The sequence below is a fragment of the Lacerta agilis genome, chromosome 4 (assembly GCF_009819535.1).
Source record: "Lacerta agilis isolate rLacAgi1 chromosome 4, rLacAgi1.pri, whole genome shotgun sequence".
NCBI classification, from domain to species: Eukaryota; Metazoa; Chordata; class Lepidosauria; order Squamata; family Lacertidae; genus Lacerta; species Lacerta agilis.
In genome coordinates this window covers 51,978,528-51,996,307 of record NC_046315.1, presented here as the reverse complement: position 1 = coordinate 51,996,307, position 17,780 = coordinate 51,978,528, and the positions used below count along the sequence as shown (strand labels likewise).

The following is a 17,780-nucleotide window of genomic DNA, read 5'->3' as shown; positions in this document are numbered from 1 at the left end:
GAACTTCCTATTGTATACCAAACTGAATAAAAAGGCAATGAGAGTTCAAGCTGCAGGTATGGGGAGTTGCACTGCTGTGAAGATGAATGGATATGGACAGTCCTTCCCCCAATCCTTGCCGCCTATCCCCTTTCTGCAACTCATTCAAGGGCTGTGCCATGCCTTCTGCATGCTAGAATCTACTCAGCTACCAAGATCAAAACCTGTCCTTCTAACATAATCCAGCCCTAATACAGGCATAGCTGCATGGAGGGACGGGCAACACTCTCAGTGCAGCTTGTTTGAGTCAACTCTCCAAGGCAAACACACATGCCACCATGGGAATAGGATTCATACAGTCTCTACCTGCATCCCCATCTTGCTCACCTGGCTGCAAAGAAAAGATTGATGGTGACAGAGAGTCACATGTGTCTCCTAATTCTTGGTAATGGCACTAGCATGAGACTATAAACTTGAGGGTTCACAGAGCTCCATCAAGCCCTTTGCCAATTCCTCCAAGTAGACTGAACCTTTATGGGGATAGATTGTGCCCTTAGACTAATCTAGCCCCAGCTTTTTGAGTACATATATAACCTGCTTTATGAACTAAGTTAGACAAAAGGAAATAGTGTGTGCAAAACTGTATACAATTTGCAAACTAAAAATAATACTGCCTTTCAATATGAAGGTGTGAACATTTCATTAGTACCTTGCTATTTCAATTAAAAACTCAAAATAATGTATTCTGCCTCCAACTTTTAATTCTATAATCCTTAAAATTCTGTGTCAAATGTATCTATGATGACATGTTGATTATAATCATACCTAGCAGACCAGGCCTTAAAGTACGTTAATTGCATAGGAAGATTTTACTATGTTTACATTTTTTTCTTAAATTATTTTTTAAAGCACAGTAAAGAGTCTGAGGACAAATTATTCAACTGTTTATCATACATAAGACTGCATGACTATAATACAAAGGGCTTGTCTTTTCATTTAACGTTACAATATACACAGCAAGTCCGGACTAGATCTTACAATCTGAACACAGGTATTTAACCTTTTCCATGCTGTTTATGTTTACAATGCACAGAAGTCCTGTAACCAAACTGTGTAGTAAAGCACACAAAACTGGACTGTAACATAACACAGTATGCAGAAGCACTGGAATTTATGATTTTTGATTATGTAGGTTTAAAAACAGTATTAGTTTTTGGTGCTTGCTAAGGTGTGGCAACCAGCACAGAAAAAAAAAGTTACCCATATTTGATACCCTTATATTCCTGGACAGCAGTAACTACTGGATTCCTTTTTGCATTGCTAAGCTCAGTGTTCCATTTCTAAGGTGACAGCCTTTCACTCACCAAACATCTTTGAACTACAAAAGTTCAAAAATACTTTAACTCACATGCTTGACATTTCAGTACAAAAGAAATATGGATCCCTTGATAAAAAAATTGATTTACAAAAATGGTTTAATTCCCAAAGCATTCTTTCACACTTGCACTGTATTCAGCCTCTCTGCTGCCATTGTGAGGACTGGCTTTTGTTTTTGTTTTTTTTAGTTTTTTAGTTTTTAAAAAAAACACCTTTTGTTCAGAAGACCTGACCTAGTTGGGTCATGTGAAACTGACCAGTATGAAGTACATGGTTTTCTGCTGAATGACCTTTTTAAAACTAGTTTACTGGCAGAGGTAGATTACTGCTTTTGTTAACACATAAAGGGCAAACAGTGTTAAGGAAAGATAATCACTTAATTACCCCAATCCCTCAATTTTATTCACTGTGTTTTTATCCATAATTTTAATATTTTATGTGGGTCCACAAATTTAGCAACTGCCAAGCTGACTGTGTTATATTAAGGCAGCAGAACCCAAACATTAGGCACCTGTTAAGTACAGCCTGCTAACCTCAGGTCTCAAAAGCTTTTTGCTTTACTCATACTAACGTTTTGGACCTGTTCATGCAATCAAGGTCTTGCCTTCAAGTTTACATTTATGCTAATAAGGAATACAAGAATCAACTGCTGGTTTCATAGCTTCTGGATCTAGTGTCCCTTTTACTTTCAGAAGCCTGAACACATTTATAATGTAACAGATGTTGTTATAGTCTTGAATTAGATGTCAAATCTATCATGTTCAGTACACAGTTTGCTGTAAATGTATTGGCTATGAATTCAACAACAGTTCCAGTTTTGTTTAAGCAATAGTACAGCCATAATTTTCAACTGACATTTAAAAATGGTCTAGTTACACCTTGTGTCAAAGTGCAGAACTGCTACATTATTGGTTACAGACATCTATGTGCTATAAAAACAGCTTTGGTACAATAAATTATCAAAAAAGAAAATAATTTTTTGTAAAATTCACAGCATAATTGTGAGGCAAAAAAGCAGTCACATAAAATTCTGCATTTTTAAAAATGTTCAAGATGAACAGAAGACATCTTTGTGCAGAAGTAATGGTGGAGAAACCACGTGCCCAGAAAAAGCAAAACAAAACAAAAAAAGTAAAAAGCAGGGAGGGACACAGTTGTAGCTATTTCCATCAAAAGCAAACCACTACTCCTGTGACCTTCAACTAATAAGGAAGTCAACTTTATGACACACGCAAAGTGACCTTGCAATACCTTACAATAAGTGGGTCACAAAAGTCTATTTTAAAAGAAAGGCCTCTTGAATTACCCATTCTGTGTTTTCAGCATTAAGGACTGTCTGCAAAAGCATGTCCAAAAGTGATTGCATCTGAAATGGTAGGCTCCTCTAAGTTAGAGTCCAAATCCATAAGGCCAAAGGTTATCCCAAAGACCACCACTTAGACTTCCCCCTGGACTGGCCAAGACCAACCTGTTGATTGCTTCTCAGTGCACCTTAGTTACAAGACCAGCCATATTTCAATACTAGCTGATTGTGGTCTCAAAATACGAGACACACAGAATCCCATTATAATTGCTGCTTTGATTCTCAGTAGGTTCAGATTAGGAGAATCCTGATCACCGCCACTTAGCATGCTCAATGTGCCTCATGAACACCATTACAACCGTCCCTTTTTTTTTAACAGCTGAAGACTATATTTTGTAATCTGAAGGTCCCTCTTCCTCCCAGTACTGCCTTTTCGTGCTCATGTGTGTTCGGGAAATTAAAATTCATATGACTCTCTCCCACCCTCTATATTTTTATTATTATTTTATATAAAAAAACACTCCCCAAAAGCCCATTTATATGATCCTGGGCAGTGCCTTTAAAAAGCTGTTTGCAACTAAGACCAACATTTGAACTTTTACTCCTGTTGAATGGGTGAGGGGAAGGAATCTATGACTTGGTTCTGGTAATTAAAATAGGGGCAGCAAGGTGAGACATCACCTCAAAGCTATCTAGGATACGTATCATGGCTCTAAAAACTTTACTGTCCCTTTGCAATCTGTTCAAGTTTAAAAAAATAATCAGCTTTGCCCTTCTGTAGCGGTTCAGTTAGTCTATCTCCTTCTGATTCAAGCAGCTTTGCACTTTTTTTTTGGAAAAACACCACTTCTATAAAAACACACAAGAAACAAATATGTTTCAGTTTAGTCACGAGCTAGCCACAGGACTTTGCTGAACACAAACTCCTGTCATGGGAGACTCTTCTCTATCAATTCCCTGCCTCATTGCAAGGTGTCCTTCAGTCATGTAATGAGCAGGACCTGTATTAGCAGAAAATTGGTATGTTGGATGTCCTGCTATGCCAGTTTCTTGGCGTGGATTAGAGTAGACTGTTAAATTGACGTCCATAGCTCCATTTTGTCCAAAGTCCAATGAATTAGCAGCCACTGGGCGGTTCTGATAGGCTTGATTGCCTTGATTACCAGTTGAGGAGGAAGATGTGGAGGAAGAAGTAGTTGAGGAAGACAGGGATGTCATGGAGTGGTGAGTATGAACCACCTCCATAGAATCCTGGGTAGAGGAGCTGTTTGTTGGAGAATTGTAGACCCTTGGCCTGGTCCGGCTACCCAAGGCCTGCTGTCCATGATGGTGGTGGTGGTGGTGATGGTGGTGGTGGTGGGAGGTGTTTCCATGGTGATGGTGTAATGCATTCTGTTGCTGAGGGGTTACGTGGAAGGAGGTTTCTTGAACTGGATGGGTTTCAACAGTGACTTGTGTGGGAGCTTCAGTGCCAGTCCAACCGAGAGGAGGAGGAAACTGCTGACGAACCTATTATTTAAAAAAAATAAATTAAAATCCTTCCATTTTATGTCATACCCTTCAAGCTAAATATAAAAAGTAGCTTTTTAAACATAACATGTTGACCCTTATTTGATACCTTGCTTGTTTTTTCAAAGAAAAAATATAAAAAGCAAACTTTAGTATGAACATTCAAAAGTGAAACACTGTTGCAATCATAACAGGAGGGAAACAATGTCAGCTGGCATTAATAAAACTATTGCATCAATCCTAAATTAAACATAAACATTAATATAGGCAGACCATACTTCCAAATAGGTATCTAAACAAGTCTGGCATTTGTATACCATACATTCAAACACAAAAGGGGCAGTAAAATTTCAGATCACAGAGTAAAAAATTAGAAGTGATACACTTTGCTGCACTGATCACTAGTTTCCTTGTTCTGCAATACACTTAAGTTCTAATTCAGACTAGCAGATCTGCATTTTAAAATGCATACAATGAACATTCACATATTCCTAGGTGTCACAGGGTAGCTTAAATGGTAGCAGTTTAACAAGTTATTGACCTAGAAGGAATTATTCTTTATCCTGGCAATAATTTAGGTGTCAAAGTACATAGATAATGAAACAAGCTGCAGATGTGAACAAGGTCATTGCTGTATATTAAACAAATACTAATCTAAGACCTTGATAACTGATTTGACACTTGCAAATCCTCATGTGGAGGTTTACTGTGCAATAATCTAGATAGCTCACTTCAGGAATAATGTTGCCAAATTAAGGATTAGAAAAGAGAGGCAATTTATTAGTATGATAACATATAAATTGAACTGGATTTGAATGTAGGAGGCCCTCGTTTAAATCTCCATACTGCTACTAGCTCACAGAGAGAGGAATTCAATGTTGTGCTAAGGCAATCATTCTGTCAGGGCAAACATTTTAACTTGCCAGACAGAACAAGCACTCTTCTGGGAGTTCCTCCTAAACCCCCCCCCCACCTGCCAAAAACAATTGCAGAGGGCATGGGTCCTTGCATGGGGCTTCTGCTGATGGGATTCATTAGCTGAATTACACCCAAAGTGGCAAGGGTATGTCACTATTTTTCACAGCCTAACCTACCAGAAGATGCAAAGGAATTCAGAGCAAGAAAAGAGGTAGGAGAGAACAGGCCAGCCTGAGGTATAGCCCAACAAACTATTTGGTCAGTTCAATTCTTTGAAATCAGAAGGGTCTGAAAGAGAGAGACTTCAAGAGTCTTACCTGTGGACTATGTGTTTCACAATCCATAGCTTGTACAGCAGCAGTGAAGTGTCCACCACTATGTCGATGCTGATGTGTAGGATCTGACCGTGCCCTTCCACTGTTGCTTGTCCCAGAAGAGCCACCTTTTAAATTTAAGCAGAACAAATGTATGGAAAATGCTATTAACGTGATAATCAAGACGTCCATAATGAGTCAAGAAAGCAAGGCTCCATCTAAAAATAAGTTTCTGATACACAGTCCGCTAAGACTTTGCTGTTGCCATTGAAAGGAATCTAAAGCAATGTCTAAAATCTTTTGGGAGGTTTAAGATTAGAGAAAATAATGCCATTTTATTCAGACAGCAAATATACTGACAAAAGCTTAGGGTGGTATCTAACTAAGTTACTTAAGTCAATTTATTTCAGTGGGTCTATAGTGAGCATGATTAACATTGGATATTTTTAGCTTTCCCCCCCTAAATGTGATAATCAGAATGTACCTGAGCTTGAAGATGTGCTAGAAGTGGTTCCTGAAGACTGTGACTGCTCCATAGCTGGACTTGTTGACACACTGTTGCTTGTGTTTGTACCTTCATCTGCTGTTTTCTTAAAGAAACTGTGCTGCAGGGCATAATAAGGTTGAATTCGAGTTTTCGGATCATAGTCAAGCATCCTTAAGATGAGGTCTTTGAACTTCAAGTAGTCAGCTACAGTATGACCCGATTCCCCAGCACGACGTCCCCCTGGGCCTCCTGTTTCAACTCCAAGTATATTGTGAAGTTTACGGGTTCCAGGTGGTTTATACTCCTGTTAAGAAATTAGAAATTCCTTAAGCTATCAGTTCTCAAAATATTGTTGACAATATTTTAATATTAAGTACTTTAATTTTACTTTCATTGAACTTAAAAGACTCTCTTTGTAAAATGAATATAAGCACCACATATTTTATGATATAATACAGTAGTGTGATTTACACAGAATGCTATACCATGGTTTGTTTAGCTGGTGTGATTTGTTTGAACTTCTGAACCCAACCCTCGTTTGTCTTCTGGCAGCCAGCCACAATGTAAAGTCACCCTGTTTCTCCTAAAATAAGACATGGCCATAAAATAAGCCATAGCAGGATTTCTATGCATTTGCGAAATATAAGCCGTTCCCCAAAAATAAGCCATACCCCGAAAATAAGCCATAGTGACGTGGTACCTCCCATTAAAACAGCCTGGAGAGGCATGGCTATGCAGCGTACCAATGCGACACGGTTAAAATAAGACATCCCCTGAAAATAAGCCATACTGTGTTTTGTTGAGCGGAAAAAAATATAAGACGGTGTCTTATTTTAGGAGAAACACGGTCATGGTTTGTTGTTGGCTTACAAACAATTGTTTGTTTTAACTATGATTTTGTGTTACTTCTGAACCCTACCATATTACTTAACCACTGATTGTTTGGCCACCTCACTCCAGATGTTTGACAGGCTCCAAAGGCACGAGGCAAAACCAGCTGGAAAGCACACTAAGCTGCTGACTTGTTTACTTACTTATGAGATGACTTGTGGTTTGTTGAACAAACCATAGCTGAAAGAAACTATGGCTGAGAATTGGTAACAGACCAGTATCAAAAGCCAATTTTGCTGGATCAGGATGGAGGACATTTTTCTGATAGGGATAATTTCCCACTGGTGTTTACAAGCATGGTCCTGAATAGTCGCCTGCTTCTTCTCCAGCAGACATCCCACTCACCACAATGACCCTGCTTACAGTTGGTGGTAGCTGGGTCAGACTTGCTCTCTCCAGGTTTCTTGTCCTGGCATTTTTATTCTATAAAGTTGAGCCTCAAATTTGAGTGTGTGGCCCTATAGCATGTTTGTGTTTCTTTCCCTTCCATTCAGCTTGTTTTATTCCTGAATGGTGTGAGTTTTAGGGAAGTTTTTCTCCTGAGTGGTGTGAGTTCTCCTGCATTTTTTTCTTTGGAGTTTCCCTCACAATCTTAGCCAGTTGGTCTGGTGGGTGCAATGGCCCCTTCCCCTGGGGAGGAGGCAGAAGGCTGTTTAGGAACTGTCCGCTGTCTCCAGAAGAAGGCATCACCCCATCAGAGAAATGTCCACCATCTTTGTCCATGAACAGAAATATATGGTAAGACAAATTTCCATTGTCTCTTCCTTAGAAATAGTTATCTTTAAATCAATGGGAGCTATAAACAAATTAGTATAAGACTGAGGTTCGAATTAGCAACTTACCCTTTTTCCATCTTTGGTCTTCTTTAAGTTCCAAGTTCCATCTGGCAACTTCTCAAAGAACTTTCTTGCTTTTGGTGCTTGGTCAAGAATGTGAGCGGGTGCAATACCTAAAACTTCCACTATTTTATTCATCTGATCCACCTGTTTAGGAAGCAGAAGAAACCAGTTAGGAAAATCTATGAAGGTAAAATACTAAGCAACACCATGTAACATCAGTGCATGTGGAGGTTAGCTTAAACCCTACACTCTAGACTGCATTCCAAGATACCAATTAAGGATTAATTCACACAATCACACAATTTATACTGTCTGTTCCAGATAACATTAAGCCTTTGCTTTACACAACATTAAAAAGTTCCATAATATTATCCCCACCTTTTTGGAATTACATACCTCATTTGCACCACTGAAGAGGGGTTCTCCAGTGTGCATTTCTACTAAGATACAACCAAGGGACCACATGTCAATTGCAAGATCATAAGGCATTCCCAATAGCACCTCTGGTGATCGATAAAAGCGACTCTGGATATACTGGTATATCTGTATTGTAAAAACAATGTTATTAGATAAGGTTAAGTCCATTCTTTTTGTTGTTGTTCAGTCGTGCAGTAGTGTCTGACTCTTCGTGACCCCATGGACCAGAGCATGCCAGGCATGCCTATCTTTCACTGCCTCCTACAGTTTGGCCAAACTCATTCTTAGTTTAGGTATTAAATCATTTATAGCCAAGCATTGTTATCTGAAGTACAAGATACGGGGGAAACAATGAAAACTATTTGCAAGAAAGCTTGGCAGTTATTAAAAAACTACAGAGAAATCTCAAGGTGACCAATGTGATAGGTATTAGAGTAAACATTACAAAATATTTTGTTTTAGTATACATTGTAAGTTCATTTTGCTATTGCACTCAAAAACTGAAAACCCTACTTTATGTTGAAATTACAACTTTAGAAAAGGTAGTTCTGATCAACTTTTCAAAAACCAAATATTTCATATATTAAACTGCTGCAGCTTCCCTTTCTTCCCTGCAAAAAATGGAAGTACTTTGACATGTGAACCACACATTCAAGATTTATTGAATGCCATGTTAACACATCAACTAATCTTTTTAGTAAAGCAAAGTATTTATATACTGGTCATGATAAAAGCAGTGAATCATTTAAAATTCTTAGGATTTGCTTGGGGGGGTGCAGCAGCTCTGGCATTCCTTTTTTATCTGCTGAAGAAATTATTTACATCCTTTCCCCATACAAATTATGGATCTAAAATCTGTTTTATTTATTGAAATATCCTGAAATTTATACTGCTTTTCAAGTTGCCCTGCATCAAATGTTAACACATTTATAAATACTCACCCTCTGCCCAAGTTGGCAAGAACTACCAAAATCAACTATCTTGATAGCGCTTCGTTTGGGGTTACAGAGCAAGATATTCTCAGGTTTTAGGTCACAGTGAATGATGCTAAGTTCAGGAGTTGCAAGAAAAAGCAGTGCAGTGCACATCTGTTGTGCAAACTTTCGTGTCAAGTTCAGTGAAACCCCTCTGAAGTTCGTATTCCGCAACAAGTCATAAAGATTGTAGGAGAGCATTTCAAAAACTAGACAAAGATGGTTTCGGAACATAAAATGACGCTTCAAATGCACTAAAAGAAGAAAACAATGTAATTACAAATGTATTCTCATAAGTGAAAATCATAAATACAAAATTGTCAGTTGCTAAGGTAATTTATTTCCATAAATTTTCATGCTTTAAAGCTTTATTTGAGCATCCTACATCATGTATGTCGAGATAGATACATATTATTCAATGATCCAGATGATAACAGTATTGATGACAAGTCAACAGAGCACAAAGTTTCCTAAAGTGTCTACAAAAGTCTGCCCCAACATGTTTTACATTTCCCTATTACGGAAGATTTACCAATTTGGCCAAAGGATCATGCTTTACACCTGCTGATAAATTAAAACTACTTGCATCAATGTAGTCTAAGGAAAGTGTTAGAAACCCACTTTTCACTAGGAGGTATAAGCAGATATGATTTGTTGTAAGTGAAGACAGGAGGCGATTATTGGGGGGGGGGAATCAGTAACTGACATGTTCAACAAATACACTGGAAAGAGGGTGGTTGCTGTTCTTTTTTTTTAAAAAAAAGAACAAACCTACTGGAAGTTCCCCAGACCATTAGTTCTACCCTAAAAACCCAAATTTTACTACTGGAAAGGAGGTGGATTGACCCAACAGCTCATTCATAAAAACTGTGTCTACTGAGCCACCATTAGCAACTGTTCTACAGAACTGAGGTGGTCATTTAGGACATAAGTTACTGAGAAAGATCTATGTAAAAGGTGGTTTGAAATTGTTTCCAGATACACAAGCAACATAGTCCCTTTTGAATTTGACTAGTGAGGAATTTTAACTGCCAAGCAAAGTTAGCAAAGCAGCAATATAAATGTGTCTGAATTTGAGCAAAGTCAAGCTTTGGCTACTAATATAAAGCTGCTGCCAAAATATAATTACTATTAGAACAACCTAAAATGAGCAATCAACACAAATGGACAGTTGTTTAAATAGCTACAGATTATATAGCTGTCAAAAGTTCCACACTTGGATCAATAATGAGAAATGATTTGGCAACAACTTTGGATACCTTTTGCAATCTGTTTGCAATTAATTGAGGTGATGCTCTGAACAAGACAATTGCAGTCATCTGAAATGTGCATCTTTGAATGAATTTCTCCTATTATAGGTACAGTGGATGATCGGGTTGCCAATGTGATCCATGCGGGAGACACGTTCGCAACCCGCAGCATTTGCAACCCGCAGCGCCACGTCTGTGCACGCACAGGTTGTGATTCGGCACTTCTGCGCATAGCGTGATTTAGTACTTCTGCGCATGCGTGAGTGCCGAAACCCAGAAGTAACCCGTTCCAGTACTTCCGGGTTTGGTACGGTGCGCAACCCGAAATCGCACAACCTGAAGTGGCCGTAACGTGAGGTATGACTGTAATTATAACTTATAGATCAACCATCCCCATCCTAATGCCCTCCACATGTTTTGGACAATGTTGATGTGGATAGATGTTAGCCGGTAGTCCAAAACATCTGGAGGGTACCACAACAGGGAAGGATGTTATAGATTGGCCTTCCAAGTGAGGAAACACATCTGGACAATGATAAAAGGGGAAAGAAGCAAGAGAACAAGAAATTACAAGAAAGATTAAGTAAGAGATCTTCCTATAGTTTGTTTCCCAAACATTAGTTATAAAGTGCTTATTGGCAAAGATGATTTCTTCCTATTGAAAAATTTGACTGAACTACTTAAAAAAGAAAAAGAAAATGCAATGCCTCATCATTGTGATAAAGATGCAGATATAAAGTTCTCCAGTAATACCTATATAATATTTCATTTCCGTGTCATGTTTGTTCATAAGCTCAAGAAGTCGCACTTCAATCTGGGCTTGATTTAGGAAAGCCTTTTTGTTCTTTATAATTTTAATAGCCACAAACTCTTGTTCCACACGGTCATATGCCTTTACAACCTGTAAAATGAAAATACATTATCATCTCACATATGTATATTAAGATCTCTAGCACAAAAATCATTATCTATATAAAATATTTCTTCAAAGCAATAGAATCTCTCAAAGAAGCAGTTTGAACAAAGAACCAATGATCCCTCATAGCTTTACTTTGGACGGGGCATATCAAATGCTGAGTCAACCTGGTAAAATTAATAATGGGTGGGTTTCACCTAATGAGCCCCATCGGTGTAAGCCGTGTGCAAGGACTTCTGCTTGCACAACAGAGCTTTCCCCCGTCATGCAGGGAAAGGAGAGGTGGGATCATTCCATCTGGGAAGTGTCAATGCTTGTGCAGACAGAGCATTCATCAAAGTGCAGCGCTGAAGGCCACCCATATTTTTCCCATCTGTAGCCCGGATTATATATAAATGGTGAAGCAACTTGTGCACACAGTGGCTACAACTTGCCATATCCAAATGATGAGGTTGCTTACCTGTCCAAATGAACCTTTGCCTATTAAAGAGTCAATTTCATAGCGATCCATCCACTTTTCCCCATTTTTCACAATGTAGTCATAGTTATCATCATCATATCCATCATTGTAAACCTTTCGCTCCTTTTTGTGACTCGAATCATCACCTTGGCCCTGTTGGTGTCGCCGTTTCTTTTTTGCATAGTAAACCTGAAGTTACAAAACATAATTACATGAACCAATCACCAGACAATATTTTGTTGTTTTAAAACACTACTGTATTTTCCCATAAAAAAACTCAATTCAGGGAAATTGTAATGAAGCACAACTTATGCCTTCTAATACTGACCTAGTGGCCCCATGCCAATCACTCTGAAAGCAAAACAAGGCCACCAAAATGACTACTGAAAAGAAAAGATTACCTTTTGCTGGTAATCTTTAATGCCAACAGGAACCCACCACCTTATTAGAGTAAAACTATACAACTCAATTAGCATCTTAGTATCAGGAAATGCATCATGTACAGAAAACACAAAACCTGTTAAAATGCTACTTATAATAAACAAAACCATTTGTGTGCAAATAAAACGCAACTGGGTGAATTATGTAAATTTTACCTCATTAATATGTTTGTAAGTTTTGATCAAATCCACAGATAGTTTCCTCAGAGGAGCAGTTGCTGGATCACGGAAAGTTTGGGGCATCCGCCTCTGTAAAACGGCAATATCAAATATTACCTTAAGCAAATGGGGAAAGACTAACACAGTATCTAAAATAAATGAATGGACTATCTTATTCTATGCTCCTCAAAAGAGTACAGTGGTACCTCGGGTTACAAACGCTTCGGGTTACAAATGCTTCGGGTTACAAACTTTGCTATCCCAGAAGTAGTACCTCGGGTTATGAACTTTGCCCCAGGAAGAGAACGGAAATCATGCAGCAGCAGCACGGCGGCAGTGGGGGGGCCCCAATAGCGAAAGCGTGCCTCAGTGGCACGCGGAAAGGGTGCATTCAAACATTTAATGTTCAGAAATGGTGCATTGAAACAATACCACAAGTATTATTATTATTATTATTTTTAAAAAAATAATTCTCCAATATACTACTTAACCAATTAAGCACATCACATTTTGGATCTTGCAGCAAACATATAATTCTTTCTTTACTGACAGATTCACAGACTTCAACATGAGGTTGATCCTGTATTTTTCCTCTCTAATGATGATTGGCCACTCAGGTTATCAAGAACTACATTGTATCACTTCCCAAGCTTCTATTTTAGTTACGTCTATGTCACTTCACTGAAGACCTGGCTTGGATGTTAATAACTACCCACTACACTATTACCTTACCCAAAAAAGGTAAAAATATTGCTTGGGCCCTCTTACTGATTTTCACTGGATTTTCTAGTCTGAATTTAACAACCGAATTTAACTATTTTACTTGAAACTTAAAGAGACTTTGTGAAGTCATATTATGGAGCATATATATTTCTGTATTCTGGTATTTTGAAAAATTCAAAATATGTTTAGGCGGCTTGGGTTTGTTTTTTCCTTTGAAGGTTTGTGAACATGGATTGACCAGGTATCTGAAGGAGTGTTGAGCCATTCCAAACAGATGTACATGGATACCCATCACAGAATGCAAAATAGCAGATGTCATCTGCTCTGGCTATTGCTCATGTATCACTCGTCCCAGATATATCAGACATATGCACCAGTCCATATACCTTGCATAAATGCAAGATTTTTCAATATACTGAATTCAAAATGCTTTGGAATTTCAAAGGTTAATTTTTTCCAAGCTCACATTATAATAGTTCAATATTTATAGTTACAGGTATCTGAAGAAGCGTGCATGCACACGAAAGCTCATACCAATAACAAACTTAGTTGGTCTCTAAGGTGCTACTGGAAGGAATTTTTAAAATTTTGTTGCTATATTTATAGATGCCAATATAAACTGACGAGAAATAGGCAGAAAGACAGATAGATAAATAAATAAAAACTGGTTGCTGTCCACCTTCTTCTTTATCCCAGCCACTTATTGAGCTGTTGTGATGCTATGGGATATTCACAAGTGTTAAAGCTACTTAGGATAAAAGAAGTGGAAATAAAGTTGTGGACATAGAACACAGGCAAACAGGAAAGTGAAAACCTTCTGGCGGGAAAGTGAAAACTTAATCTGAATAGGTAAAACTAGAGGCAAATAGGGCTACTTTCTATTGACTTAAAGGTTGTGGCAGAAACAAGGGATACTGGGTTGAGAGATTTTGTTATTTTAAGTGAATCTTCCCAAGTTTTAAAATACCCTATAACAGCAAAATAAATATAATTGCTAGCAGAGGCTGTGAACCTGATCTATGTGTTACAATTTTATCTGGCCAGCAGATGGAGCCTAAAGCCTGTAAAACAAGTTGTCAAATGGTTTTAACATATTCCTTGTGAGTGATAACAGTTTTCCAACAAGAAATGAAAGAGGGAGAAATCTTCATAGTCTGACTCACTAAGACACCTTAAAACCAAATGACTCCTGAAGAATCATCCTACAAGCTTTTCAGTTGTAATCATATTTCCAGTATCCACATAGGACTGGAATATAAGAGGAGTGCAACTCCTTTAAAAACACAAGCCAACAATGCTGATAGAATTGTGATTGATGGTCTAGTGGATGTTGGACAACTAGATAATACAAAGATTGAAAGGATTATTGAAAGAAAATGGGGAGACTGAAGAGTTCAATGCATTCATTGTGTATTTTTTTAACAGCAAAAGATACTGGTCAGAAGATATCTATGCTTGAAGTGATGTGTTTTTGGTTTTTTTCAAATCAAAGTGATGAAAGGTGAAGTTCCAGAGAAAATGAAATGAACATTAACAGGCCAGCAGATCCAGATGGTATATTGATTTCCTTACATAAATCTGCAATTTGTCACTATAATTGGCTTCTGTACTAGAAGTTTGACTACACATTAATGTAACAACAGTGTTGTTGTTGTTTTTTTTTAAAAAAGAGGGGTATTGGAGGGGAGTCAGGAAGTTGCGGGCCACTTAGTCTGTATTAGCTGGGAATATTAGGTACTATTAGTCTCATAGCTGGTGCTGCTCAGAAATTCTAAGAAGCCAAATAATAAGTGCAGTTTTGAAAGGTTCAGTCCAATATATTGATTCAAAATGGTGTTCAATTGTATCCAAACACAATTAAGAACCTGGTCCTTGATCTCAGGAACCATCATGCAAAAGATGGTTGTGGTATCTTAAGAGGTGTCAAAATACACAGCAAACAGGCCCACTTTCCAAAATATATAATGAATATAGAAGAACTAGCCAACATGAAGGAGACTTTTTCTGTGAAGGGAAGTTCTGCATCACCAAAAGTTTCACATTATTTAAGAGAACTAATGTGTGGGTGTAGCTGACATTCTACATATGGATTTCAAAAAAGTTTTTGACAAAGTTCACAACCAACATCTCCTGCACAATCTTAGCAATTAGTGATGGTTAAAGAACAGGAGCAGAACATAGAAGTAAACAGATAGTTTTTACAATAGGAAGGTAAGCAATAGGGATAGGTTTTATTTAATTTATTCATAAATGACATGAAATTGGGGTAAGAAGTTGGCTAAACTTTTGATGACTTCAAATTACAGGTGGTGACCATTTTAAGTGCATCCAATTGATGTGTGATTGCCAGCACACAGGTCCTTATTGACACAGAAGGGGGTGGGGCTCCACCAACATGGGGACGGACGGACAGGAGCCCCGTGTGAAATGGTCACCACCTGTATTCAGAATAGCAGAAGCTCAAGAAGACAGTGAAGAACAAACCAAAATAACTTTTCTAAATAGCAAATTAAGTTTGGTGTAAGGAAGTGATGCACTTGGGAACAAAACATCCTAAAATCACATATGCAAAGATGGGGGCCTGAAATGGTAATGAATACCTAGGAAAGAGATCTTACAGGCACTGCAGACACCTCAAGAAAAATGTCACCTCAGTGAGAAGCAACAGTATAAAAGGCAAACTCACTGCTGGGAATTATTAGGAAGAGACTAAAAAAAAGACAACTAAAATAATGCGCTTGTGGAAATATACAGTTTGGCCTCACCTGAAATACTATGTAATTTGGACAATCCCATCACAAAGAGATCATAATTGAGTTGGATTTGGTGCAGAAAAGGTCAACAAAATTATTAAAGGGTAGAAGGATAAAGAAAAGTGTTTGGATTAATTTAACTTAGAAAAAAGACAATTGAGGGAGAGCATGGTGTAGAACAAGATGGAAATTCTCCCTTTCTAATACAACTAGAATTCTGGGACACCAACAAAACTGATCAGCAATTTTTACGGCTGCCGCAGTATGAAGCAATTGCCATGTGCCAAGAAAGCTTTAAAATGACACTGAACAGATCCATAGAGAACATGTTTGTCAATGGGTCAGACATGACAGCCAAAATAAACCTCCAGATTCAGAGATGGTGTTCCTGAGAAAACCTGTCAGGGGGTGGAAGGAAACAGTTGAAGGTGGTTAATGCCTTCCTGTGTGCTTGCAGCCATGCAGAAGCATACCAGAAGCATTCAATTCTAGATGGACACTTGGTCTGAATTAGGAGGACTTTCAATGGGGTTTTAAGTAAACTGTATGCTATGGATAAGATTAATTTAAATCCCAAGACAAGGAATTTAGAATTTTATAATGAAGATTTAAAACAGGAGACGAGTGACTAAAAGAAAATAAAGAAAAGCCCCACTAAATCAGATTGAGATTCTAGCTAGTCTACAATCTCATTCCTACAGAGGCCAGCCAAATGTTCTAGGACAGGGGTGGCCAACTCCCAAGAGACAGTGATCTACCCCCTTTTGGGGGGGTTTCCAGGTTGAAGTTGTTGAGCTTTATTAGGAAGGGAGGCCCCTTTTTGCGGGGTGCAGGGCAAAAATGTTGAGCTTTTCTTAGGGGAGCCACAGTTGTTGAGCTTCTTTGGGAGGAGCCAGTGGTCTACCACAGGTGTCCAGTGATCTACCGGTAGATCACGATCTACCTGTTGGACGTGCCTGTTCTAGGAAAACTATGAACAGGATGTGAAGGCCTCAAGAATGAAGAATATAGAAATGATAATAGATAGAAATACTAGGTATGATCCAACATTGTATGAATAGATGTCTAGCAGCACAATGGGGTTTCTTGGTCTCCCTTTCTATTTCCACCCCTCCCCACACACCTCAAATATTCTCCAGGGGGTTGGGGGAACCCGCATAGCAGATCTGGGGATGGGTGGATTGGAGGAAAGAAAGTACAAGTTCTGTTTCACTATTGGAGTTCCTCTTGCACAAGTGGGAAGACATCACTGTATCTCATCCACTGAGACTATATGTTGGAAATCTTATGCAGCAAAGATGTCTAACAAATTATTACCATTTGAAGAGAATTTGTTTCTGAAGTAGTAACTTCAGAACTATGTGTTTTAGGCTTGATTTTAAACAGTTAAACAATAAAATGTCAACTAGCATAGAATTAGGATGCATACTAAATGCACTCTTACCAGTAGAGGCCAGTGGTAGGCTGTAAGACTGCACAATTTATTAGTTGGTAGACTTTGTTCCTGGTTCCTTTGCTTAAATGCACCAATTATCAAATATTTTAAACTGCTTAATTCCATACCGTAAATGGGTTGAAAGTATCTTCTACTTTCTACTTTCAAGTATCATCTAAGTGGTGAAGGAAGTCTAATTTGCAGTTATAGATAGGCTAGTTTAACAAACACTTGGCTTTGGGTACCCAAATGAAGACTGAAGATGCAAGAACACCTTGTGGAATGGAGAGATAGAACCACAAAGGAATAGGCAAGGTAAATTTTGGGATAGACGTTTCTGAGTTGATGAAGTTGCTCCTCAGGAATAATATCATGACGTATTTTAGAGACTACACTACACTTTTAAAAAACACCATGCTACTACTATAATCACAGTGGACTAATGGTTGTGGGAAGAAGAATCTGGTATTAGTTACATAGAAAATCAGTGAATGTAAAGTCAGGACTGAAGTTTCCATCCCATGTAAAAATTTTAAAATCTAATTATTGTAATTCCTGAATACACAAGGCAATACATATATTTAGTGCTTTTTTCTTTAAAAAAATGTTTGGGGTGCTCTAATTTTCCTACTCATA

The 17,780-nt window shown here is 38.1% G+C and overlaps 1 protein-coding gene across 1 annotated transcript in view; it reads right to left on the bottom strand.

Annotated features, from left to right (window-relative positions):
* Positions 1-907: 907 nt before the first annotated feature.
* DYRK1A (dual specificity tyrosine phosphorylation regulated kinase 1A) overlaps positions 908-17,780 on the bottom strand; it is a 57,179-nt gene continuing 40,306 nt past the window's right edge. The window contains exons 3-11 of the mRNA XM_033147017.1: positions 12,231-12,323; positions 11,635-11,823; positions 11,012-11,159; positions 8,976-9,262; positions 8,014-8,160; positions 7,621-7,761; positions 5,885-6,191; positions 5,404-5,528; positions 908-4,168 (exon numbers count right to left, since the gene is read on the bottom strand). Of these exons, the coding sequence (XP_033002908.1) occupies positions 3,548-4,168; positions 5,404-5,528; positions 5,885-6,191; positions 7,621-7,761; positions 8,014-8,160; positions 8,976-9,262; positions 11,012-11,159; positions 11,635-11,823; positions 12,231-12,323 (2,058 nt within the window). The 3' untranslated portion in view covers positions 908-3,547. The remainder of the gene's footprint in view (positions 4,169-5,403; positions 5,529-5,884; positions 6,192-7,620; positions 7,762-8,013; positions 8,161-8,975; positions 9,263-11,011; positions 11,160-11,634; positions 11,824-12,230; positions 12,324-17,780) is intronic.